Source organism: Aristolochia californica, unplaced genomic scaffold, assembly GCF_029961685.1.
Source record: "Aristolochia californica isolate CCGP_79_NKW_82.1479 unplaced genomic scaffold, dmAriCali1.0.hap1 SCAF_12, whole genome shotgun sequence".
NCBI lineage: Eukaryota > Viridiplantae > Streptophyta > Magnoliopsida > Piperales > Aristolochiaceae > Aristolochia > Aristolochia californica.
The window spans coordinates 20,750,092-20,775,546 of record NW_027181793.1 but is presented as its reverse complement, the minus strand read 5'-3'; the positions used below and the strand labels follow the sequence as shown (position 1 = coordinate 20,775,546).

Sequence of the window (25,455 nt, the reverse complement as noted above, 5' to 3'; positions counted from 1 at the left end):
TTATCTTTTTTGTTTAATTGCAAAAAGTTAGTAGTACATGTTCTCCATATCATGTTAATATATGCAAATACAACGATTAAAAGTACATTTCCCTGATTCTTTGTATCAAATATAAAAATAGTAACTCAGCTTTCATGACTTTGAACAGTTAAAACAATGGAAATAGGCACAAGATATGGCAATTTGATACACTTGTATCCATTGTTATGGGATTAGGTTTTCGATAAAAACCCAAATCATAATACTCATAATCAGCAATCCGGCAAAAAATTAACTATTCAACCTCCTGGAAAAACAGAAGTTAAATCTCAACCAACACCTTCTATAAATCTTACCAGTGCTTTTCGGTAAATAAAGTTTATCATTTGTCTAAATTACAACATTGACATATAAATCAGTGACAAGGCAAATAAGCAATACCCTCATGAACTTCAGCTATCAAAACCTAGGTTAACGAATGATAATGATAATAACAAATGCAATATTAGAAATGTGTGGTCCAATTGCCTGCTAGAGCAGAAAACTCCAACCTTCTCTCCAGTACTAAGATGAAGCACCTACAAAGGAAAAACAAAGAAAAATATATCAAGTCAAAATTATCCTGCATAAAGGCACCTTCTATTTGATGTCTTCCATATAATACTGCTCAAATTTGGAATCTGCCACCACATTAAATGTGATGAGATCGATTTAGTACCCCTCAAACCATCCCTCAAGGCTTAATCTTGCTAAATGAAACACATGCACAAAAGGAATTATCTTTTAATTATCATTTGCTTCGTGCCACGTCAATTAAGTAGAGCATGAAAACCAGAAGAGCTTTGAGTAATCTCACTGAGAAAAAATCATCAGTTGGGCTGCTCAGGAAATGCTACCTTTGGTTGGAGGTTCATCTTGGGGCTTCATGGCAGGAAATAGAAGCACTTCCTGCTCCAGAAAATAGACCTTTGATTAGTATCCATCAACATAGAATATTCCTTTTGGCGGTGGGCTTGGAACAACAGCCAAGACTATAACATCGACATGAGTAGGACAATCTAAAATTCAGGTTTGGCAGGAGGCAAGTAAATGGTAGCTTTATTGTTACTGGAAAGTACATTGAAGTGCACCAAGCTCTGGCAGTATAAGATGTGTTGAATATGCCGACTTTCAAGTGCTTTCAAGCACTCAGGGCTATCGGATCCCATTTGTGAATCCATTTCTTTCTCAAATGCCCATTTTGCATGTTTCTAAAGGCAGTGGCCTACCATGTGCTTAGCTCTATAAAGTGCAGAAAAGTGTCCTAATCTCTTTCAGTTTGGATCATCACACACCTTAAGGAACAGAAGCAACTGCACTTTGCTTGCCCACATCAATATGAGCAATCAAAGCTGTGTAAAATATTAGCCAAATGACAGAGAAAGCTCTAATAATTCGCTTAGCAGGATCCATATCTAATGTTATTTACCAGGAAAAGGCACAAGGGCCTCTACAGAAAAGTAAACAATAAATAAGATGCTTACCTTGATATTCTGAGAATCGGTTAGCAACATTGCAATACGATCAATTCCCATCCCCCAACCACCAGTGGGGGCTAATCCATACTCCAGAGCTGTGCAGAAACTTTCATCCAATGCCATGGCCTCATCATCACCAGATTGCCGATCCTGGAACCAAAACCAAACTTGAGAAAAAGTTTTCCTGTGATGCTTTCTAGACCAAGCAACAGCACCTTGAATCACAAGCTTGAAAAGAAAACCAGCCCGAGGCTAAACCAGTTCAACTGGGTTGGGCCCAGGTTAATGCTACCATTTCACCAAAAGAATCTTATTAACATTTTTTTAATAGTCTCATATCACAATTTTTGTATATTTAACAATTTAAAAAACATCATCATCATTCTTCTAATTCTAATAACTGAAAAAATAAATAAATGTTATCCAGTCAACCAAATAACGGTGATCCAATCAACCAACCAGTTTCACCAAAAATCTGGTTTTCAGGATTTCTGAAGATCAGACCAGGCTTAGGACTGGCTCAATCAGCCAAACCTGATTCATGTCCAACAATGTCATGGACCATAGAGAGAATGCGAGTGACCTGATGTATAAAGGAATATCAGATTCCACAAAGCGAAATGATGGCGACGAAGTAAGAATATGGGAGGTATTACAGAAATCTATGATATAAAAAAAAACTACTAAGAGAGAAGAGTGTTTTGTCAACAAAGTAGTTGACTTCCGAGGTCTAACATTTCAGATGCGACTATATATCCAAGATTTTGCAACCAGAAGCTACCTACCAGAATAATGTAGTCTGAAAAAGCACCGGTTATTGTACTTAAAGGTGAGACAACTTTCAAATAAAATAAAATAACTTCGCTACTAGCTAATAAGCCACACAAAAAGACAGAAGGTTGTTAAACAAACACGAAGTGTGTCAAACAAAAAAGTAATGGTTTCTGTAGGCAGAAGAAAAAAAGATAACAAAGTGCATCAGACTAGCTCATCTAATTTGTTGTGTGTGGCTCAAAAGTGGGCATTTTTCAGTTATATTCTGCAACAACATAGTGTACCAATAAATTTTCAGAATAGAACTTCAACATCAGCAAATACAATGAATTTAAATTAAAAAAAAAAAGGGTCCATCAGATACCTTCAATTGTTCCACAAAACGCTCACGTTGTACCACAGGGTCATTCAATTCCGTATATGCATTGCATACCTGAACAATCCAAACAAGGTAACTAGAAAGCAAGAGAACAGGATGTAGACAGCCAAAAGGCACAAGAGACAAAAAACAGTAACAAATGAAAACAATAGTATCTAACCTCACGCTTATTTATAAACAATTCAAAACGTTCTGTCAAACCAGGTAGAGTTCTATGCCACTTTGCCAATGGACTCATTATCTCAGGATGGTTTATGATAAATGTCGGATTCACACACGTCTCCTCCAAAAAGTGCCCCACAAGCTGTCATCCAGAAAACCTCATGACATTTAAAACCCATAGATAGATAGATGGGGAGAGAGAGAGAGAGAGAGAGAGAGAGACCTTGTCCAATAACCGAGTTGTTGTCTGAGGAGGAGGACAGTTAACATCAAACCTTGCACAAGCTTCCAATAAATACTTGTTTGCAGCATCACTTGAAAGATCCTTTGGAATGTTGAGATTTGCCACATTTTCTAACCCCTTAATCATGTCAATCCTCCTGTAGCAATCCACATAATGCAATCAATAATTTCCCTTCACAAAGGTCAGAAGAGACCAATAAATATTCTATTACTCAAATTGTGGCACACACTTGAAAGGCGGAGTGAAGTCAATCTCTATTGGATCCTTATCCAATCCATCTGAATGCAATTGAATTTTGTAACCACCAGTGATCTCCTTGACCATACCTGTTTCAGTTAAACTAGTCATATAAAACCCAGAGAGGAAACATGCAACCGAAATGCCGAGATAACTCCAAGAATTAAGGACAAAAGGCAAGAAATAAACATTCATAAACCAAAACCCCAGAAAGAATAGAGCAACAAGAGCTAACACATGACAGAATCATTTTTAGATTGTGCACTGGAGAGGTCAATGCAACCATGACAAGCAAAACCAAATCGGACAACAAGAGCCAACACAAGACAGAATCATTTTTGGAGTGTGCACTGGAAAGGTCCATGCAACCATAACAACCACAACAATTGAATACTGAAAGTGCTAACAGTTCCTAACAAAGCAGCCATATCATTAATCATTAAGACACATGGAACCATCTGGCAGGTGTCAAATAACACACATAGTCAAGCAAATAGATGTTGAACCATTGGTGTGGCCGCTGGGGGTCACTGACAACTATCAATGGAAAAACAACAAAAACGGAATTGTGTTTTACAACAATTACCAGATAACATTTGCTCAGTCAGTTCCATCAAGTCATTGTAATCTGCAAATGCCATATAGAACTCGCATGCAGTGAACTCTGGATTATGGGTCAAATCAATCCCCTCATTTCGAAATAATTTCCCAATTTCATAGACTCGATCTAGCCCACCAACAACCAACGTTTTAAGATAAAGCTCAGGTGCAATCCGCATGAATAATTTCATGTTCAAATCATTATGGTGTGTAACAAATGGCTTTGCTGCCGCTCCACCAGCAATCATGTTCATCATTGGAGTTTCTACCTGAGACAAGAAAACAGATGCCACAACAAACATGAAGGCAGGAAGATACATAACAATCCTCATTCCAGTTTGAAATATAATATACATATATATATAGAGAGAGAGACCTCCAAAAACCCAATATTATCAAGGAAACGTCTTATATACGAAATGATCTTGGCTCGTGTCCTGAATATTTCTCGAACTTCCATATTCACCATCAGATCCAAATAACGCTGGCGAAATCTTGTTTCCTACAATCAAATAAATATTTATCTTAAAAAACAGCAAATCAACTCTTATGGGTTGATTTAGCGACATTGCATACATCCTTAACATGGCATTCCGTAATTAGGCTCAGAAACAATCAACTCTCCCCATTATTCAGATAAGACAATCCTTAAATAGAAAATAAATGTTCAATTTAAATGTGGAACCTGATCTCTTAAGATGTAGTTCTCAGGGTTTCGGGGTTTTCCCGGGGTCCAGACTTCATTTTTCTGTAAACCAATGAAAAATCCATCAGCCTGCGAATCCATAGAGTCAAAGCAATGCTTATAGACAAAAAGACACAAACCTTTGCTTGAACATTATCTGTACCAGGGCCCATCTTCTGCCTTGGCAACATGTGGAGACATGGTGAGAGCACGGCAAATGATCTAGGAAAAATGCTAAGTTCTCCGCGTTTACTCTTCCCTGTAACAGGACAAGTTCAGAGTCATCTAACTTTTTGAATGGTGAATGATATAACATGACAAAAAAGACAAGGTGTGTAATTGGAACCACATTCTAAGCCAAATAACCCACTCATAAAAACTGGACCAGACAAACCAGTTGAACCAATCAGAAGTGATTCCAACATCACTATAAGCTAAATGACCCACCATTGTAAGAAATGATCCACCTATTAGATGAAATGGGTTCAACTGGAACCAGAGGCTCTGTTGTCTTTAACGAGGATAAAGTCAGAATTAAGAGGGAAAAAGAATACATTGAGCAGGACAATAAATTTGCCTGTGAACCATCCAACCCTTAACAGGACCAGATTAGAAGTAAAGAAATAGGAAGTCCTTTCATCTCTCTTTCAAGCACAACTGTCCAGATTCAAATCCATTTCTTCCTCCCCTTGTAGTAATGACTGCAAATTCTACTCTTCCATTTCTAGTCACTACAATAGCCAGTACCTAACTGTCATCAGCATAAGTGAATTCTATATTTCTCTCATCAAGATTCTTTCATTTCCTCACTATGTCTGTCTAACCTGCTCCATTTTTAACGTCCAACTACTGGAGGCTCCACCCAATTTTCTAAAAATTGAAGGCAAATCAATCTACCTTATCCTCACTTCTTGGAGGCTCTTGGGGGCTTATGCATTAGTCCTTTCATCAATATTTAGAATAGGTATCTTTTGGAAGAGCCTGTTGTGTGGTATTGTACAGAAAGGGCTGAAGATATGTGATCAATGTTTAGTTGCTATAGCAGCCCATCATAATGCAAGTCTTTTTTTGATGGATTGAAAAAAATTGTGCAGTAAGGAGGAACAAACTTGAAAAAAAGAAAAGCAACAAGGCAAAGAGAAACTTAACATATTATCTTTTCTTATTTACCTTATTTTATTTGCATATCTTTGATGGATTTACATGTAAAGCATAGTTACCAAAGTGCATCAAGCTAACATCACCCGTTCAGGACAGAGAGTTATTAATTAAGGAGATCGAATAGATAGGCTTCTTTGGGGAAGTTTGAAGACATCAGCCCCAACTTCCTCATAAGATTTGGCTTCTGTGTTCTCTCCTTTATATGTATCAAAAATGATTTCAGACTTAAGACTGAAGGAACATTGTTCTGAAGTCTAACAAAATCGAGAGTACAATGAATGGATATTTATGTTGTCTTATCAACCAGCAAACCCAGTTGAACAGGTTTGACACCCTACTGCTTCAGTAGCCACCTAAGTTTTAGCAATAATAAGACAGCCACTATGTTTTTATGGTGACTTTGGTTGGTAGCAGTAACCTTAAGTGTTTTAACTTCTAAATCACAAGCAAATCATAGCGAGCATGAGATGCCACTTCAATTAGGAGTCCCCTTGACAAGACAACTCCAATTCCCAAACAACAACAAGAAATAGAACAAACAATTAGGAACAAATCAACTTTGTCAGTATATAAAACTATCAAACCAATTAGGAACAAATCAACTCTTTTAGTATATAAAACTATCAAAAAGTACAAAAATCAAACACTCACACTGTTCGATAACATACCAACCATGCTATATAATACAAGAATGGTATAAACTACTTATAAAGATCTTGATATGACAATGCAGGCTACAGAGAATTAAACGAATTTTTAAGAATATATTATAAACATAGAATTAGATGAGTAACATGAAAGTATCAAAACAATAACCTGGAAATCCAGAAACACCAACAATATCGCCTCGCTTGACACTAGAATGGTATCTTGAAAATTCAGCTTCATCCATGTCTGAGTTCCTGTTACACAGCAACAATTGAACTAAAAGGTTCGTGCAGGAAGGACAGAGATCACCGAAGCATTTTCTTTTGCACCCAAAAATCATTTCAGTCTTGATAAACTTTTTTTAAAAAGTAAGCCAATTTTTAAGCTATTTGGAAAATTAAGAATGGCATACAGATAAAAGCACATGAGAACTTAGCCTGGTGAACTTCACATATATTGGGAAAACATAAGGAATCTTTTAATATCATGAAAATGATATGCTCCCAGAAAATTAAAAAACAGACCTATTATGCACCTTTTTCATCTTGTTACCTTTCTAAGGAAGAATAAACGTAAATGGATAAGACTAGAAAGATGCTGCTAAAAAAATAAGTTGAACGAAAACATATGAAAGGATTGTACTGCCAATATCTCAATGGGAAAAAGAAATTCAACATTACTTATCAGTTGGAGCTTTCTAATACCTACAAAGAGAATGACATTATATGCTCTGTTAAGGAATAGTTCCAAATGGATTAGTGAGTACAAAAATTTTGAGTTTATTAGTTGGGAAAGAGGTTTCCTAAGTTGGCTAGTCATTTTGGGATGGGCCTTGGACCCAACTTCACATGGTATCAGAGCAGGTACTCATATGTGGGCCTCCACGCAAATTATCCACATGTAGAACCACAAAAGAAAACCTACACGTGAGGGGGAGTGTTAAGGAATAGTCCCACATGGATTAGTGAGTACAAATATCTTGAGTCTATTAGTTACGAAAGAGGCTTCCTAACTTGGCTACTCATTTTTGGATGAGCCTTGGACCTAACTTCACATGTTCCATGATCAAAAAGTAGGTAATAGAGATTCATTCACAATCCAATTAAAACTTGAGCTTCTATAACTAAATTTTTAAACGTTTGGACAGTACAACTATGCAACTAAAATCAAATCAAACTGGAAAGTATGCCTCTAAACAGCCATGCTCACTTATGGTCCTCAAAAAGTGTTTTTTGATGACTAAACAAAAATTAGAAATCAAGCAATTAAATGAGAACTTCGATTAGAAAATTTTCACAGATTAGGAAAAAACTGTGCACTGTTTCTTATAAAGGTATCACAGCATCTACCAAATCATAGAGCTGTATGGCAAAAAACTAATACAGTTGATACCTCGCATCCACCATGACTTGAACTTTAATACCACCACCATACAGATCGTAGAAGAAAAGCTTGGAAGAAGAAGTACGCTTGATCATTATCCTACCTATATAAAATAAATTATGAAACTTTTAAAAAGTTAATGAGATAGGAGAAAAAAAAAAAAGGAAAAAAAGAATAGCATTATAAACAATACCAGCCAATGAGACATTCACATCCTCAAGATGATCACCACTATTTAAGATCCCATACTTGCCAACATACTCAGGAATTGACATGGAAACATGAAATTTATGAGGATATGGGTTTACTCCAGCTGCTTTTTTGGTTGCCAGGGCTTTCAGCCTATTTTCAAGGTATTGCTGCAGAAATGATGGTTAAGAACTACTGTTATCATTTGCCATGGAAAACTCAAGGGAGAAAAAGAAGTTTAATCAGGAAAGAGAAGTTACCAACCGTTGGGTCCATGTCTTCCTCATCGACGGCTTGTGGTTTTTGAGCCTTTGAGGCAGCCATTTCTGCAGTCTGACGGATTTTACAATTTATTAGGATATGAAATCAAACAACACAGAAATGAAAAAGCCTAGAGAGAATCCAATGGCACCCAATTATTTTCTGACAGAAAATGCATAGCTTGCACCTTTCATGCAGATAATAGAACCTCGACAATAAAGATGAATATTATTCAGTAACAGTAAAACAGAAGTGTAAAGAGTATCTATATCTGTCTCTTAATAATCCTTGTCACTGTCTTCCAAAAAGAATGACAGATGTAAATCCCGCCATAAAATCTATCACATATATTGGACTAAAAATGTGGTTCCATTGGCAAACAGTTACAGAAGAGGACCTCTTCCACAACACTTAGAAGTGGAAGCAGTGGTGCTCACATCAACAATATGCATCAGATATCGGCTGATATGTATCAGATACACCCCGTATCAGCCAATATAGACCGATATAAGGGGAGTGTATCGGCTGATACATCCAATACGTATTGGACTTTGAGGTCTCCAATATATATGGGATTTTGAGGTCTCTGATATATATGGGATTTTGAGGTCTCCGATATCTATCGAATTTTGATGTTTCCAATATATATCGAATTCTGACATCTCCGATACATAATGTATTTTGAGGTTTCCATTATATATCGGATCGGAAATCCAATATGGGAAACCCTGAATGGAAGCACCCTCCCTTTTTTTCTGCTGGCAGAGGAGTCTTTCACAACTCAGCGAGAGCCTTGCTTCTTATTAATGAAACAATTCGCAATTATTAAAAGCAAAGGGAAAACACTTTTGAGGGGAGGTATCATAAGTGGAGTTAATGTACATTCTGTTAGGACTCTCCTTTTTTCTTTTCCGTTGTACCAAACTAAATAACTTAGTAATCATTTTTTTTTCAAAAAAGGAAGTAACTAAACAAAAAAATCAGGCCTAAGCATTATTCGTTTACTTAAAAGAGAAATAAAACAAGTCAAAGAAGTAGCAAGCTCACTAAACAAGTACCTAAACAGTTCAATGTAGGGGGCTGATGAAAAGACACAACTACCCACATCAAGAGTTAACCAGGTCGGAACAATTGAAAGATCCAATCGATCAAATGAAAACAAAAATAAAAAATTGAATTAGGAGGCCATGTTTATAGAAATGAATGCACCTTCTTCTTCTTTTCCTCCTCTTTGAGACGCCTTTCCTCCTCTTTCTGCTTCATTTTCGCTTCTCTCTTTAGTGCACTGTAAAACAAGTGAAAGAAACTAAATTAAGCTAAAAAAAAAATGATTCGGCAAAAATGAGGACCTTCCCCTTCACAGAAACGCACTTTTTGCTTAGAGCATCGGCCGCAGGAGCAGGAGATGCATCCATTTTGAGGTTCGAGACCGCCGAAGCCGCTTCCTCTTCCATGACAGAAGCTCTCTCTCCGGCTTTGCGAGGATTCCAACGTTGTGAGGAATCAAAAGAAAACGGGCTTTAGTAGGGTTTTCGCTTAGACGAGGCACGGAGAGAAAATGAATGTCACAGATCAGGCAGAGAAATGATGGACGGTAAGATAGAGTCTTGAAGTGGCCCATTTTCTCTTTCTTCTTTGTCGAAAATAACAAATATATTCTTATAAATTAACATTATATAAAACAACCCTATAACTTCAACTTTCTCCACAAAAAAGACACTTATGATCTCATTGCCACATTTAATTTTGGCTAAGCTTACCAAATTACTCCTATACAATGGAATTATAAAATTTTCTATCAAATATATATTATTTTGGGAACTATAACTCTATTAAGCACTTAACCAATACTAGCCAAAAGACCGATATAGTAGATAGCGAAAAACCAAACACTTAACTTAGGATCATAATAACAGTTTACATGCTCAACAAGCTCGTTCGTTATGAGCTGACATTCACAGGTTTTGATACCAAATGTTAAACACATAGTAAATACTATAAAAAAAACCGGCTTGATAAGTAGCGGAAAATTAAGCACTTGACCGAGGATCATAACAAACTCATTAATAATCATTTTTTTTAATTTTAATTAAACCAAACTACCACTCATATGGTGATTTAGTTGCTTGGTTTGCCCAAGTAAATTGACCTATTGAATTGATAAACCTGGTTTGGTTAGCCACCATTTGACCTAAATCTAAATTTTACTAAATTATGACCTAGACAAAAGAACGAGTCCCGATTCAACCAACAGTTTAGTTTGAGTTCTATGTTCAACAAAGATTACAGGGAAATAAAGAGAAAAAATTCACCATTTTGCATAGAACAATAAAAAAAAAACAGGAAAAATTAGCTTTATGAGAGAAAATTGATTCTCCTTTATGAGGAAAGAATGAGAATTTAATGCTCCATTCACCTCTCTTTAGGGCGAGCGAGCTACAAGACACGTGCTGTCGTAGATGTATTTTCTAATTTTCTTTTCAAGTTTTCTACTTCCGATGACTACTCGTTTATGAACGGTCATAGCCTTACAATTCGAGGCTGCCATCTCCTCCTTTGGTAGTAGGGAACTTCGAAGCCCTCTTTGAGCAGGGGCAGAGTGAAACCTGAATATCACCCTTCGAGGTCTGTCTTCATTTTCCAATTACAAGAAAAACGTTGTTTCTGTCGTGCTAGCTGGTCGCATAATTGCCTTCCACTTCTCATCTCCAATCTGTCTCTTTCTGAACTTAACGTAGGTCCATCACAAATAGTCGTTTCACTATTGGTATAATTTCTCTTATACAATTATTATGTAATTATAAAATCTTTTGTTTGTTTTGTTGAGGTTCTGTTTCTCTTGATCCTAAACATTCCCAGTATCGTTGGGTTTTCTACCTTCTCTCTCGCTGAAGTATTTGATACAGAAATATTTTCTGTCTTTGTAGGTGCTAACTTAACGCTTTACTTCTCTTATCTCGTTCTTCTTTCAATTCTATGTAGTATTCACATCCGCGGGTGGCTGATGGGATACGAATAATTATTGCGAAACTGTTTTATGGTCTGGTCTGAGTTTGTCAAGGATGGGTAGAAGTTCAGCTGAGAGGACGCTTTCTGTATATCTTTACATTCCAAATATAATTGGTATGCTCCGTTTATTGCTTGGTACTGTTATACTCCTTTGAACTTAATTAATCGTTATTTATTGATACAGAGACTAATTGATATAGTGGGTTGAATTGGTTTTATTTTGCATTGACTTGTTTCACAGGCTGCTATTCGGGTCCTATAATCCTGGTTACGAGGCATGAGTGTAGTTGGGTTGGCCTTCTAACATTGAAATCTGTGTTCTTTTGCCGTTAGTTGAAGGATTCAATCCATTTGATACTGATTAAGAATCTTGACTCAAGACAGAATTGACAAGAAGGGATTACCTCTTTGTTGGCTAGTATTTTGTTCTCCTTGAACGATTTGATTATGTTATCTAAAGAAGATGAATGTGATCAATATTATAACGTTGAGATGGATGCAGTAAAAGTAAGAAAGAAAGAGAAGACTAGAATAATCTACAAAACACCAATAATAGACGAAAAACAAGAGAGATCCATCCAAAGGTTGTATAGACCTGCTCAACATCTAAGACTCAGGGGTAGCAATTTATCAGTGTTTCTTTTTAGAGCAGCAAAACATAGGGGAAGCTGAAACATGGATGTAATTTGTGAATAAAGGTCTGAGAAATGCTAACCTAGCAGTGGAGTCAGCATATGATTGTTCAGAATAGAGGAGAATGGTGCATTTAGTCGGCAAAATATAGTTGTGACAACTATAATTGGTTTATAACAACTTTCTCTTTTTTGTTTTATTTACATTCTAACAAGGCTTTGATCATGATGATGGAATGAATTGATTGTTTCCATTTCGTGTGGTCTGGTTCAATCTTCAGTCGATTCATAATCCGTTGTGATTAGTTATAAAACCCAAATCCTTTTAGAAGTTATCATTCATCTAGACAAAATTCTTCGTGATTCATGAAACTACTCAATTGTATTTCATTTTTGGACATGACATGCCCTTTCCACACAGATTGAAATACACTTTTTGCTTTCCACTAACATTATCGAGGCTAAGCTTATCCGAATTTCGCCCCTCCTCTAGTCTTGCAATCAAACAAAAAAGCCAAAAAAAAAGCTTATCCGAACTTGATGTAAATCATGATATGAACCTTGAATTTTATTTATTAAGTAGAGTTATAACTGATTTGATGGCTCAGGAATTCTTTGTTTGTGTTCTATGGCCTGTTGGGGATCTAACTTGTATTTGCTCATTATTATTAGTCTTTTAAAGTTTTTTTTTTGCGATAAGCCTATTTGTGTTCTTTGCAATTGCCCTATTGTCAATTCTTCCAATGATGTTGTGCCTTCATTAATGTTTGCCATGAACTTTGAAAAATATGAGATTTAAGAAGAAAATAGAAGAGAAAAGGGGACATGGAAGAAGAGCAGCCTTGGAGAACATGCATAAAATTTGGAAAACCAGCTATGGCAAACTCTACCACTCATGAGAATAGTGGAACCGTGTTTGAGGCAGTGGCTCTTGTTACTTCTGGGGGAGCTAATGAAGTTCAACGATTATTTCAGCAATAACAACAAATTATGCAATGCTTAGCCCAATTATCAATTGATTCATCTTCGACGTCTATGGTTCATTTCCTACTCCTACAGCTACTTTAGCCACTTCAGTTATGTCAGCTTTTTATCTGTCTTCTTCTCCTACATGGGTTATTGATTCTGGAGCAACTGCTCACTCAGGTATGTCATCCTTATTTTCTAACTTGAAAGAGTCATTACATATAAAATAGGTAAACTTAGCTAATGGGTATGTTTCCTCAATCCAGGGAATTGGTATTGTTACTCCTGCTTCTTTCTTTTCTCCTCAGTTTGTTGTACTTGTTCTTAAATTTCCATTGAACTTTTATCAATCAGTCAATTAACTAAGTCTATGAATTGTTCTCTGACTTTTTATCCTACCCATTGTCTTTTTCAGACCTCGTGACGAAGAAGACAATTGGTTCCATGCGTGAGAGTGAGGAGTTGTATTATTTGGAGAGCCACCTACTAGATAAAGCACTACATGCGTTTCACACATCTATTACCCCCTACAGTGGCACTTGTGTTTAGGTCATCCTTCAACAACGAAACTGATTCAAGTCTTTCTAGAATTTCCTTTTAGTCTTACTTTCCAGTGTGAGTCGTGTCAACTGGGCCAGCATCATTGGAGCTCTTTTCTAGCCTCACACCATAAGACGAGTCAACTATTTGAGGTCATTCACTCAAATGTTTGGTTATATGTATTTCATTCCTTTCATTGATGATTTTAGTAACTTGGGTTTACCTTCTTCAAGAAAAAATTGAGGCCTTTGTTGTATTTAAACTTTTTTACAATGAAATAAAGAATCAGATTTCAGCCTTTGTTCATATTTTGCGTATAGATAATGGTCTTGAATTTATGAATCACAAATTTGATGTCTATTGTCAAGATCAAGGGATCATTCATTAGACTTCATGCTTGTTTACTCCTCAATAAAATGGAGTATCAGAGTGTAGAAATCATTTACTTGAGGTGGCTTGTACTATGATGTTGCATATGAAAGTTCCTAAACAATATTAGGGTGATGCAATGCTTACTATGTGCTTCTAGATCAATAGAATGCCTTCGTCAGTTTTTGAAAGTAAAATCCCTATTCAGGTTTTGTTGCCCTCTGCTCTTTCTTCTCTGTTTCTCCCTGTGTCTTTGGATGCGTATGTTTCACTCATATTCTGGGAGCATCCAAAGATAAGTTGCCTGCTCGAGCAGTTAAGTGTGTCTTCCTTGGGTATTCTCGCACTTAAAAGGGGTACAAATGTTTTTGTCTATCCACTAGAAAAACATTTATATCTGCAAATGTCACATTTTTTTAGGATACTCCCTTCTTTGAGTCTACTACTTTGTTGATGTCCCATCACCTTCTGGTTCCTAAGTCAGTTATTCCTCTCCCAATTGATAATTGTATTGGACTTACACCAAGTACCACTGTTGAGAAACCACTGTAGGTATATCAGCGTTGATAGGTGCCTCCCTCTCAGTCTACAACCTTCTCTCTCATGTAAGACCATGACTCAACTTCGTCTCATGATCCTGAGGTAAGTGATCTACACCTACCTATTGCTTTAAGGAAGGTTGTCTGGAAAGGTACTTGTCATCCGTTGTCTCATTTTGTTTCATATGATCACTTGTCTGACAACTGTAGGAAGTTTGCATTGTCTGTTTCTACTTGCACTATTCCTTCTTCGGTGCAAGATTCTATGTCCTCTCCACAATAGAAGCAAGTCATGGATGTTGAGATGATCACATTATTAGATCGAGGAACCTAGCAGCTATATGATTTACCTTCAGGTGTTGCAGTTGTTCGGTTGTCCTCAGTACGTATTTTGGTATCTATTGTTGTTAATCAAAGGTGGTCTTTATGCCAATTAGACATAAAAAAATGTTTTCTTTTATGGTGGCATTAAAGAATAAATATACATGGAGCAACCTCCAGGATATGTTGCTCAGGGGGAGATGCACAAGGTATGTAGGCTCAAGAAAGCAATCTATGGTCTGAAGCAAAGTCCACATGCTTGGTTTGAAATTTTTTGCTAAGTTGTGATGTCTTTGATTTTTTCTAGATTATTTGTCATGAAGAGGCCCTATGGAATTATAGTCCTACTTGTATATTTGGATGATATTATTTTGTCTAGCAGTGATACTTTTGGAATTGAAGAAGTCAAAAATCTACTTTCTACTCACTTCCAAACCAAAGACTTAGGTACATTGAAATATTTCTTGGGAATAGAAGTGGCAAGAAACCAAAAAGGATCAGTGTTATCTCAGCGGATGTATATAACAAATATGTTAAATGAGTATGGCTTATTGGGAGCTAGACCAGTAGATACACTAATGGAGGTTGGACATAACTTGCATGATGACCAAAGTGCAGAATTGAATGTTAAAACATAGTATAGAAGGTTGGTTGGGAAGTTTATATATGCTACTGTTACTCGTCCTAACATATCATTTGCAGTGAACATCCACCTAGAAGCGGCACAAAGAATTTTGAGGTATTTGAAAGGAGCACCAGGAAAGGTCTCTTCTTTAGAAAGAATGGTCACTTGAAAATTGAAGCCTTTTCTTATGTAGATTATGTTGGCTCAAAGTTGGACAGAAAATCAATTACATGTTATTGTGTCTTTCTGGGTGGTAATTTAATCAACTGGAAGAGTAAGAAGCAGAATGTGGTAGTTAGATCCAGCGCAGAAGCGGAATACAAAGCTATGGCGCATATTGTTGGTGAGTTATTGTGGGTGAGGTCGGTATCTCAGGAGTTGGAGTTTGTCCAGAATGAGGTCATGACTATGTTTTGTGACAACTAGGCCGCCATATTCATCGCCAACAATTCAGTTTTTCATGGGAGGACAAAACACATAGAGGTGAATTGTTATTTTGTCCGAAATGTGGTGATGAAGAAGTAACCACCCCTTATGTTTGATCCCCAAATCAGTTTGGAGATGTTTTCACCAAGGCATTGGGAAAGCGTAAATTCATTGTTTTCTGTGACAAGTTGGGCCTCATGGATATATATGCTCCAGTTTGAGAGGGAGTGTGAGAAAATCAGCTCAGGGGTATTTTGGTTTTTTAAATGTTCAGTATATTTTATATCACTGAACTATTGTGTTCTTCATGTTTGATTTAGTCTATGTACAAAGTCATAGGAAGTGTAGAATGGGGGAAATATAAGGGAATATGTGATTTATGTAAAGAGGGGTATTTTTTGTAAATTGTGAAATGGAGCTCAATAAATAGCTTTGACAACCCCCAACACAGCTCATTCAAGAGCTTCTCTCAACTCTCTCTCTTTTCCTTCTGTCCCTCTCCTTCTTTCCCTCTCTACCGTCAACTTTCACTTATTTTACATATGCCTGCTCTTGACTGCTCAGGTAACAGAATCTTGCGACCCATTTGGGTGGCTACTGTAGAAACCCTTATCTGTCTGTTTTTACAAAGGTCCATATGTGGGTCCTTTGTCTAGTACCTTTGAAATTAAAGCACTTATTTGCAAGCACCTTGCTCTTTAAAAGAATGGGATGGTTTCATATATATGTATATATGTACAAATGCATACGTGCTTTGTTTTAGTTTTGTGTTGTAACTTGTTTCTATCAGCATAAGCTCATGACCGATAAAGACGGATCCATGTTACTTATTTTCTCCTACTTCATGCAGGATACGTGAGAGTTATTCTGAACTGTATTGCATTTGCTCAGTGTTTTTATGACAAAAGGGTATTTGCTATTCTTTACTTCATCAGGTACTTATAAGAATCTCTCTCTTTCACTCTCTCTTCCCCCTCCCCCCCCCCCCCCCCCCCCCCCCACTTCCATTTTCATTTGAAACATGGCATAAATTCTTAGCACTTGTGCTTTCAGTTTTGTGGGCGATGGAGTAGATGGTTGGTTTGCACGCAAATTCAATCAAGGTAGGTTGAATCTGTTACAGTGAAAGCTATTGTTGTAATTTGTTGTCTCTGTTGCATTAGTAGCTCAATTTGTTGTCCAAGGTATGCCAGTGGCTAGTGATGGTAATGGGTTGGCTTAAATGGGAAGCTTTTTTTTGCCCTATACAGCCCTGCCACCTGTGTGCAGGGTGGGACGTGGTTGGTGAAAAATCCCCAATCACAGACAGGGTGAGTTGGATTTTGCAAGACCCATTGACATAAATTTCTATTTTTAAATATTGATTATGCATCATTTCAAAAAAAATAAAAATTGATTACATGCACCCTACAGCCTGTGCCCCTAGTGAGACTTGTCCCAAAGACATCGCTGTAGAAACTCCCCATGTGGCTATTTAGCCAAAGGCCCAGTCCACCAGTCCACCTATCCACTGTAGAATTAGCTGTATACATTTAAGTTATCTAAAACTATATTGTTTCTGACTTCATATTGTATATTGTTAACTCTCTAGTTAAATAAGAAGTGCACTAATTTATAATATGTAGTAAAAAATGAGAAATTAATAATTTTAGTACTAGTTTTAAGATTAAATACTATACTTTCTAATTATATAATAATTTATTGGTTGGGTAGGGGATTGGGTTTTACCATGTGGAGCCAGGACAAGTTTGGAAAAAAATCCCTGTCAAGCAGTGGTGTCATGTTTCATAAAGTCCTAATGGCTATTCGTGCTCATGGCCACAATTGTGAAACTTAAGTGGGTGACTGAAAAATAAGACCAGTGATGCAATTGATATGCAGCTGATGTCTGTGGAATTCTCTCCTTTTTTTAATGAATTTTTAATGGAAGTAAAAGGAACATATGGGAGGGAATCTGCTGGAGCTATGACTTTTGATGTGAAAAGTGGAAGCTTGATTTAATAAAATGGGAGTGAGGCTGTCTTGTCAAAGGGCTGGATAAAAGAAGAATTCTGGTAGGGATCAATTGCTTCCCTTCCTCCACGGCATCCAAGATTTATTAAACTATTCCTCTTACATGACTGGTGCTCCATTACTCAAGTGTGTCAACTGAGCTTGACACCCCAACAATTATAAGGCTATCCGCTTCAAAACACTCTCAGTACACGAGTAAGAATCCTCAACCCCAAAATAAACAGAATAACTTAGACTTAAACAAAATAATAATTGATAAATGGTGTGAACAACCCCACTCTGGTGGATCCTATTACAAAAAGAACTTCATATGCTTTGGTGGTGGATGATCACAAGTCAGGTGTTACATGGTTCTGATATCATATTTTATAATCTTTAAGCACAGTTCCAGAGAAGGTATTCTTTTTATACTTCATGTGATTTCTCCTTTAGAAAAACATAATGGAGAGTTAGATTGACATTGGGTACATTGAGATATCGAGTCACTGTCTCATCAATGGGTTGACAAAGAAGATTTGTATCTTTGTTTGTTGGGACAACATGATGTCTTTCTGAAAATAGTAGCGTTGTAGAAGGAAATACTCAGGTGATCTTTTAGTGGTTTGGTAACCGCTTTCTTCTCTTGAATTATCAGCTATAAAAGTACCTGTCTTTTGTCATACACACTTATTAAATACTGGACTCTTTCGCCATCAGGTCTAATTATTCTTTTCGGACCCGCTTTTAGCTCTCTGAAGTGCTTCTTTTGTACCTTCATCTTGTGTGGTGGTCAAACCTGTCAATGGATTTCTCCGTACCAAGATTTATCAAATGATCGATCCTCTGTGTTTCGATCCCTCTCATTTCTTCCCTATACATAGATATAGAAGTTTAAGTTATAACATACATAAAATTACAATAATGCCCTGGCATAAATACAAATATACAATAACAAAACCCTACTTAGTTTGTGCCATAATATGAATATCGTTTTAAAGTAGGTGCCAGGTCAATCCTAAAATGACTAGCCAAAGTTAGGAGACCACTTCCTAACTAATAAGCACATTATTTTTCCAATACTGAATTCTGTGTGGTTATTCTTGGCATATGTGAGCCTCTTATTGTCTCATATACATGAACAATTTTAGGTGGAGGCCCGCATTCAAGTACTCACACTAATGCTATGTTTAAGTTAGGTTTTGGTAGGTCAATTCTAAACTGACCAGCCTTAATTAATTTTAGGTGGAGGCCTGTGTTCAAGTACCCACACTAATACGATGTTTATTTCGGTAGGTCAATTCTAAACTGACCAGCCATAATTAGGAGGTATCCTCTCTAATAGCTTTTGTAGGATCTTTATAATCCTGGATCCATATGGGACTCTTCTTAACAGACTTTAGCTTAATTAATGGTGTACAGTCAATTTTATCTTGTTAGTTTTCACAAGTTGATGACTTTTGGCCTATGTATCTTTCAATTCAGTGTCAACTTTTGGAGCTGTTTTGGACATGGTAACAGACAGGTGCATACCGAGTCAACCTTTTCATTATGAGGGAATAATTATCTTCTCTTTATATAGTCAGTTGTGATTAAATTTGTTCCTTATGAAGGAGTTGCAATAATATGGTGCATAGATTCGTCTTATCAGTTGTGTGCTCGCTATTCCAGGGTCAGCACTGCATGTTTATTGGTGGTTCTCTCTCAGTTATACCAGTATGATATTTTTTTCATTACATCTTTTTGCATCTATGCTAGCACTTTTACTCTTGAAATTTTCTATATAATGCACTCTCTCTCTCTCTCTCTCTTCATATATATATATATATATATGTTTGTTTATTTATTTATCTAGATATTTATTAAACTTGTATATGGAGCTAAACATTTTTACAATCATTTTACAGGCCAGGCTTGGTTTTCTTGCTGTTGCTTGCCTTGGATATTTCCAGCCATTGGTTCCAAATGTACAGGTAACTATTTTTCTTGTATTAATAGCCTATCTGCTGTAACTGTTTGGTGGTTATGATCTTAATATTTCTACAAATTTACTAGGTAGTCCTCCAGCCCTCGGGATTTTCAATTTATGACAATTTACCAATTGAAGAAGCAAACCCTGGCAACTGAGCAACTAAGTTGTACCGTTGCTTGAGATTCAAAATTAGAAGCGTTCGGACTTGGAAAATACTATTTTCCACGTTCTGCTGGAATATGGTCTCGAATTCCTCCTCCTTGCTTGTTTTTCCTGTAGTAGTTGTATAGGAATTTTCAGCTTCTTTTTTCCCATGAGTTTTTTATATGCTGCCTATCAGTGGGTTTTGAATTGCATTGCACCTAGCATTACCTTTTCTGAATTTACCTTGTTTTGGAGATTGCAGTACATTCCTTACCGGGAAGGCTAGTCACAAAGATGTTAAAGACAGCACTAGTTGGCTTTTCAGGGTGTACTACGGCAATCGGATATTCATGGCCTTTTGCTGTGTGAGCTCTGAGGTAACATGTTCTGCTATTCTATTTGTTGAGATTTCCTTTCATTTCTTTTTAGCTAAATTTAATCCCAAATGATGCCTACAGGTTCTTTACATTATTCTCTACCTTCTGTCAAGGAACCATTCAGAAAATGTGATCAATGTGAGCCTTCTTTCTACCTTTCATGGTTTGATAGCTGGATCTTGAGAAGCTTTTCCAGGCTTATGTTATTTCGATTTTTTTGTATGTGACAGGTGTTTATGGATGCTGTAAAACAGGCTTCTGTGGTTTCTCTTTTAGCAGTGCTAGCTCTGATTGGTTGGGCAGTTAAACAAGTTGTCAATGTTATACAAGTAAAGTATTGCCCATTTCAAAATAATTGTTTATTGCAAATTCTATACTAACCAATTAGTGGAGTAAGAAACCCTTATTCCAAAAGATACATATGGTGTTCAGTTTACTTGGTGTGATTGTATTGTAGGGCAGGAGGTATGAGAAACCCTTATTCCAACTGCTATTTTATTTCCAGAATTCTCATTATTTGGGCTTAAAAGCTGAATTGGAAAAAGTATCTTTGACGTGAAATGCTAAATAAAAATTGTGGTCAAGAAGCAGAATTGCAAAAAATATATATTTTGACATGAAAGTGCTAAACTCTAACCGGGTTGACCCCTCCAACTGGTCTGTGTTTTTTGTTTATCTCAGATGAAGTCAGCTGCGGATGTGTGTGTGCTCTATGACATAAACAGGCGGGAGAGACCTTAGACAGGAGTTGTGTCTTGAGAGGAGCTTCGTTTCCTATTTTAAATTCTGTATGATTCCTTTTAGTCTTTCATGTGTATTTGATATGATGCTCTGTAGAATATGTAACATGTAGCCTGCTTATTGTTGTACATCGTCTGATTGTGCCATTATTTAACATTCTGGTGTATGAGAAAGTAATTTTGAAAACTTATTTAAATGGAGTTTTTGATGACAGACTGAGAGGAAACTGTATCGGAAGATGATAGTGGGCCCCTTGGAGCCTCCCCAAATGGGGTTCAGCAGCTGGGTTCAAGTGCTCCTGTTATGATTTCTAAGTGGCCTACCGTTGTGATCAACAATTCAAGGAGAAATTTTGTTTTTTTTATGATATTTCATCTAGTATTTGGTAGATTTTTCTAGGGGACAAAATGTCTCTATTAAAACCTAAACAACTCTATTTCATTATGTTAGAACTTTGTTTTTAAGTTGAATTTTCCCTTATTTCATGCGAGAATCTCACCACACTTACCACAACACTTTCTAAAATTCCCCATAGGTTACTTAAACGAGCTCGAAGAACTTGATTCAAAATGCTTTCGAATAGATTTGAACCAAGCTGAGTTCGAGCTATTCATAACTAGTTCGGTTCGGTTCGGTTCGATGCCACCTTTAAATCAAACCATTAGAAATTCATTAGGTTCATAAAATATTGGTTTCACTCAGTTTGGGTCTAGATCAAATTTATCTTAGCCGGTTTGCTCTCAAATTATTAATAAAATTATTATTTTTTGTTTGAGGGGTGATCTCGCAAGGCGATTTGGTCCAAGGTCTCGTATCTAGTATTGGTTTGTTTGTCTACATCGGTTACATGTTTTTGCATTCCTTTTGTTTTTCAAGCTTTGATGTTACAATCTCATTCTTATTATCATGGTAGTTGTTTTCTCTTCCTTTCATTCCCCCATAACCCTATTAGTCTGTTACCTTTTTCCTAGCATTCTTTTTTTTACTATCGTTTACCCTTTCAAGCAAACCTCTTGGTGCATTGTATTAGTTGATTCTTTTTTATATATGGGTTTTTAATGCATTGAAACTTTTTTATTGGTTACCCTTAAGGTTTTTATTATCGTCCTTTGAATGACAAACATTACTCATTTCAATGATTATTATTACTATTTTATTCAAAATCCTATGAGGCTGGTTTTAACTATTATTTTATTACTCATTTATTTTTTTTTTTGTAGAGTTTGTGTTCGATTGAATATTTATCTTAGGGACCCATTGATGGAGTACATAATTAGTAAAGTTTCCCTATGACTTCCTAGCTTGGATGGAGAATAAAAGGAGAAATATGAAGGATTCTACGAGTTGAACCAAGCTTGGTCACTTTCATTACTATTGATTTGACATATCTTTTTAAAAAAATTTTACATGTAAGAATTTGTGAGTACTACAGTGATTATGTCAGCTTTTGATTTATTTTCTTTATGTGTCTAAGTTCTGTTTGAAAGTTGAATGTTACATTGTTTGTGCTTCCTTTCGAAGTTGAGTATGGGTATTGTTGTCATTTGATAATAAGAAGTATAACATACAATGAAGAATTCCATGTGTTATAGCGATCAAATTCATATGTGACCGGGATATCTAAGTCAAGGGGAGTACACTATGAACAATTTTATTGCAAGTTGAAGTTAGAAACTCCAGTTTGAGGAAAAATGTTGAAGAACATGTATGAAATAATTTTACACGATTCTCACATAAAAAAGTCTCACAAAGTCAAATTTACTATAGTGGAGTCTAAGAGGAGTCTCATGGGAAGGAGGTCTCACAAAATAGGTTCAATTTAAAGATGTTTTAGTTATGCTGGTAGTCTTCTTAAATTCAATTGGTTAGTTATTTCTATGACTTATCTTTTAATGTTTAGCTTTGGTTGTAATTGGGATATGGATAATTTTAATTGTAATATGATTCTACTTGTTTACTCTATTATAATAGAGGCTCACTGTACTCAGTTATAATTAACTTAATAAATTAATTTCCTTTTCTAAAAATTCAACAATAATTATTATTTTCATATATTACATAGGTCTGCATAATAAAGACTTTGTTCCATAATGTTAGAAGAGGAACAAGAAACTATTTTAAATCACAAAAAATCAAATAATGCTAATAAAATTACAAGATTTATTATATGTGAACTATGAATGGAGTTAAAAGTTTTGCCTTTTTTAATAAATACTGGAAAGTCATTTCTAGTAGAAATACATTTCCAGAGGCTATTAGTGCCACTTGTTTCTTGGAAACGCTTTTATAGTTGAAATTTTTATCAGGAAAATCATATAATTTTCCAATCAAGATAAGTATTCGACTTGTAATCTTTCAGCATGAGGCATTTTTTATGATAATTTAATATTTAATATTTTATTTTACTAAAAAATTATCAGATAAATACGGTATTGTATGAGATTTATTATTAATATCTATTTATTTCCCGAGAAAAGGCTCGGTTCTAATGGGCTCGATTACGTCATCAAGTCGACGGCTAGGGTCCATGTAGCTTCGTATTTGCCGCTTTATACTACATAATCCCAAGCCCATTTTCATCTGTGCCTGCCCCTGGTCACCATTTCCCTCAAGTTAGCGGATAAAGCCAATGCCAGTACTCACACCAGTTTCAAAAGCGGGAAACAGAGCGTGAATGCCAGGGATATCAGAGAAGAGATGATATCCCAGACGCTAAATCCCTCAATTTTCTTCTTCTCACCTCCCAGAACTTCACAACACCGATCTAGAGGGCTATCTTTAGCGTGTCGGAGGAGAAGGAATCTATTAAATGTAGGTCTGCGGACTGGCTTGTCACGGGACACCTCGTATCGAGTCGCCGGCTCTGAGTCTGATGCCAGCATTGTTTCGAAAGATGGGCAAGAAGAAACGGAAGCGGCGGCGCTCTTTGCAGTACGACTTACTTATCGATATTACTCGCTTGAATTGTTGGTGTTCCTGATTTTTATTGCCAAATTATGTTCTTTTAGTCATTTTGTATCGTTTCTGGACTTGGATGTCGGGTTCAGGGAGTTGTGAACTTCTCCTTCGATGTTGGACGTCCGCTCACCTGAAGTTAAATATTTTTAAACTTGGATAAATTGTTCACTGTTATAGAGTTGATGCATCGTATAAGTTTTTGCTGGTTAGCAAAACTTGTTGTAACTGGAAAACACGTCCACTTGGGATTATATTTTATCTATTTAACTACTCCGATACATGGTATTGACTGGTCCGTTATGTTAAAATTTTGTTTTGAAAGAGTTCGTTTGTGCTGGAAGTTCTACTTTTTAGGAAATATGCTATGTAAATTTTATCTTTAAAATAGTTTTGCTTACTTGAAAAATATCCTGTGAAAACAATTCTCAGAAGTTGAAGGATGCAGAGAGAGAACGTATAGACAAGTTGGAAAAGTTTGAGAATAAAGCAAATATGCAGTTGGAGAGACAACTTATCATGGCTTCAGAATGGAGAAGGAAACTGCTGACCCTGCAAGGGAAGTTAAAGGGGACTGAATGGGATCCAGAGAGTTCTCATCATATTGATTTTAGTGAGTTCTTGAGGCTTCTGAAGTCTAATAATGTACACTTCATGGAATACTCCAATTTTGGGCAGACGGTCTCTGGTTAGTGAATATTTTCCTTCTTCAATCTTGAGTTCTTATAGTGCCTTTATTTCATATTATCGTTTTTGATGTGCAAATATTTTGTGGGGGAAAGAGGGGGGAGCGAATTGGATACTTCCATCATGTTATTCTTGAAGTTGAAGTGATGGAATTATTTTCTGTATATAGTCTAATATGACATACATGTTAGAAAGGAAAACTTACCTAAACTAATTGAAGCTTAAATGCTCATTCCTTTCTTCTTGCTTGGGTTTCAGTGGTAGGTTTGTATGATTGTTAAGAGAGAATGTGTCCTTTACAGGGGATTGAAGAGATTGATTGATGATGTATCTCATCTTTCATACCAGAAGATAAGTTAGTTCGTTTCTGTGAAGAGGTTTGATTTGCTTGGAGCCATCTTGTAGAGCTAGATGTTGTTTTTCTTCGAAATTCATAATGTGTCACTTTGAACTCTTTACACTTGTTTCTTCTTAATAAACTTGCTGTGTTATCTTGCTTCAGCATTTAATTCCTTGCCTTTGCATACAAAAAACCTATTTTCTGTTGATTGTTGAGTGAAGATTTTGCAATAAGCATTCTAATTCAAAAAATAATGTCTCTAGCTATGAATTTGTTGTATGCATGGATGGTGGCAGAAGGGAAAAAATCTTCATTTTCACTTTTTTTCTTTTGTTTATCTCCCAAAAGACTGTATGCTACAATAATCCTGCTGCTATTTGGTCAGAGTCATTCATTTTCACTTCCTTTTTGTTACTCAGGGAAGCAATATTTTTGTTATAATGTTAACCTGCTGTTATTTGCACATATTCAGTAGATAGTATAATGATCAAAGGTTAAATTCCTGCCCTACCTTGTAGTCTAATTTTGTTAGTGAGACATAATTTGAGTTGTTAGTGCGACAAAATTTGAGTTGTTTACAATTTGACCAGTCAAATGTAATGTA

The 25,455-nt window shown here is 36.2% G+C and overlaps 3 protein-coding genes across 7 annotated transcripts in view; 2 read left to right on the top strand and 1 right to left on the bottom strand.

Annotated features, from left to right (window-relative positions):
- Positions 1 to 237: 237 nt before the first annotated feature.
- Positions 238 to 9,737, bottom strand: LOC137945225 (lysine--tRNA ligase). Of its 2 annotated transcripts, none has more exons than XM_068791002.1 (17): positions 9,591 to 9,737; positions 9,429 to 9,504; positions 8,223 to 8,291; positions 7,963 to 8,128; positions 7,779 to 7,872; positions 6,555 to 6,640; positions 4,718 to 4,836; positions 4,578 to 4,640; positions 4,269 to 4,394; positions 3,879 to 4,161; positions 3,285 to 3,381; positions 3,035 to 3,191; positions 2,810 to 2,953; positions 2,635 to 2,703; positions 1,503 to 1,646; positions 836 to 927; positions 238 to 557 (listed from the first exon to the last, which is right to left on the bottom strand). In XM_068791002.1, exons 1-16 carry the CDS (start codon positions 9,671 to 9,673, stop codon positions 862 to 864), a joined length of 1,842 nt encoding a protein of 613 aa, XP_068647103.1. In that variant the 5' UTR covers positions 9,674 to 9,737; the 3' UTR covers positions 238 to 557; positions 836 to 861. The 2 variants fall into 2 exon arrangements, with proteins under 2 accessions (XP_068647103.1, XP_068647102.1); XM_068791001.1 differs by having other exon boundaries at positions 239 to 557; positions 876 to 927.
- Positions 9,738 to 10,733: 996 nt separating this feature from the next.
- On the top strand, positions 10,734 to 21,060 carry LOC137945389 (CDP-diacylglycerol--inositol 3-phosphatidyltransferase 1-like). Of its 3 annotated transcripts, none has more exons than XM_068791261.1 (11): positions 10,734 to 10,844; positions 11,202 to 11,342; positions 16,497 to 16,581; positions 16,700 to 16,749; positions 19,121 to 19,160; positions 19,307 to 19,351; positions 19,543 to 19,608; positions 20,014 to 20,128; positions 20,210 to 20,266; positions 20,359 to 20,457; positions 20,810 to 21,060. In XM_068791261.1, exons 2-11 carry the CDS (start codon positions 11,282 to 11,284, stop codon positions 20,867 to 20,869), a joined length of 678 nt encoding a protein of 225 aa, XP_068647362.1. In that variant the 5' UTR covers positions 10,734 to 10,844; positions 11,202 to 11,281; the 3' UTR covers positions 20,870 to 21,060. The 3 variants fall into 3 exon arrangements, with proteins under 3 accessions (XP_068647362.1, XP_068647360.1, XP_068647361.1); XM_068791259.1 differs by having other exon boundaries at positions 11,202 to 11,363; XM_068791260.1 differs by lacking the exon at positions 10,734 to 10,844 and adding an exon at positions 10,852 to 10,953 and having other exon boundaries at positions 11,202 to 11,363.
- A 2,415-nt stretch (positions 21,061 to 23,475) lies between these two features.
- Positions 23,476 to 25,455, top strand: part of LOC137945561 (probable inactive ATP-dependent zinc metalloprotease FTSHI 4, chloroplastic) — a 32,400-nt gene continuing 30,420 nt past the window's right edge. For both annotated transcript variants that reach the window (XM_068791498.1, XM_068791497.1), the window contains exons 1-2: positions 23,476 to 23,800; positions 24,257 to 24,512. In XM_068791498.1, coding sequence (XP_068647599.1) covers positions 23,567 to 23,800; positions 24,257 to 24,512 — 490 coding nt within the window. In that variant the 5' untranslated portion in view covers positions 23,476 to 23,566. The remainder of the gene's footprint in view (positions 23,801 to 24,256; positions 24,513 to 25,455) is intronic.

Coding starts and splice junctions, on each gene's coding strand:
- LOC137945225 (XM_068791002.1), bottom strand. CDS start 9,673: ATGGAAGAGGAAGCGGCTTCGGCGGTCTCGAACCTCAAAATGGATGCA. Junction 4,837..6,554: donor TGGTGTTTCTGGATTTCCAG/GTTATTGTTTTG, acceptor GTCCTGTTACAG/GGAAGAGTAAACGCGGAGAA. Junction 3,382..3,878: donor GACTGAGCAAATGTTATCTG/GTAATTGTTGTA, acceptor TAACTGAAACAG/GTATGGTCAAGGAGATCACT.
- LOC137945389 (XM_068791259.1), top strand. CDS start 11,282: ATGGGTAGAAGTTCAGCTGAGAGGACGCTTTCTGTATATCTTTACATT. Junction 11,364..16,496: donor TATGCTCCGTTTATTGCTTG/GTACTGTTATAC, acceptor TACTTCATGCAG/GATACGTGAGAGTTATTCTG. Junction 20,129..20,209: donor TTTGCTGTGTGAGCTCTGAG/GTAACATGTTCT, acceptor TGATGCCTACAG/GTTCTTTACATTATTCTCTA.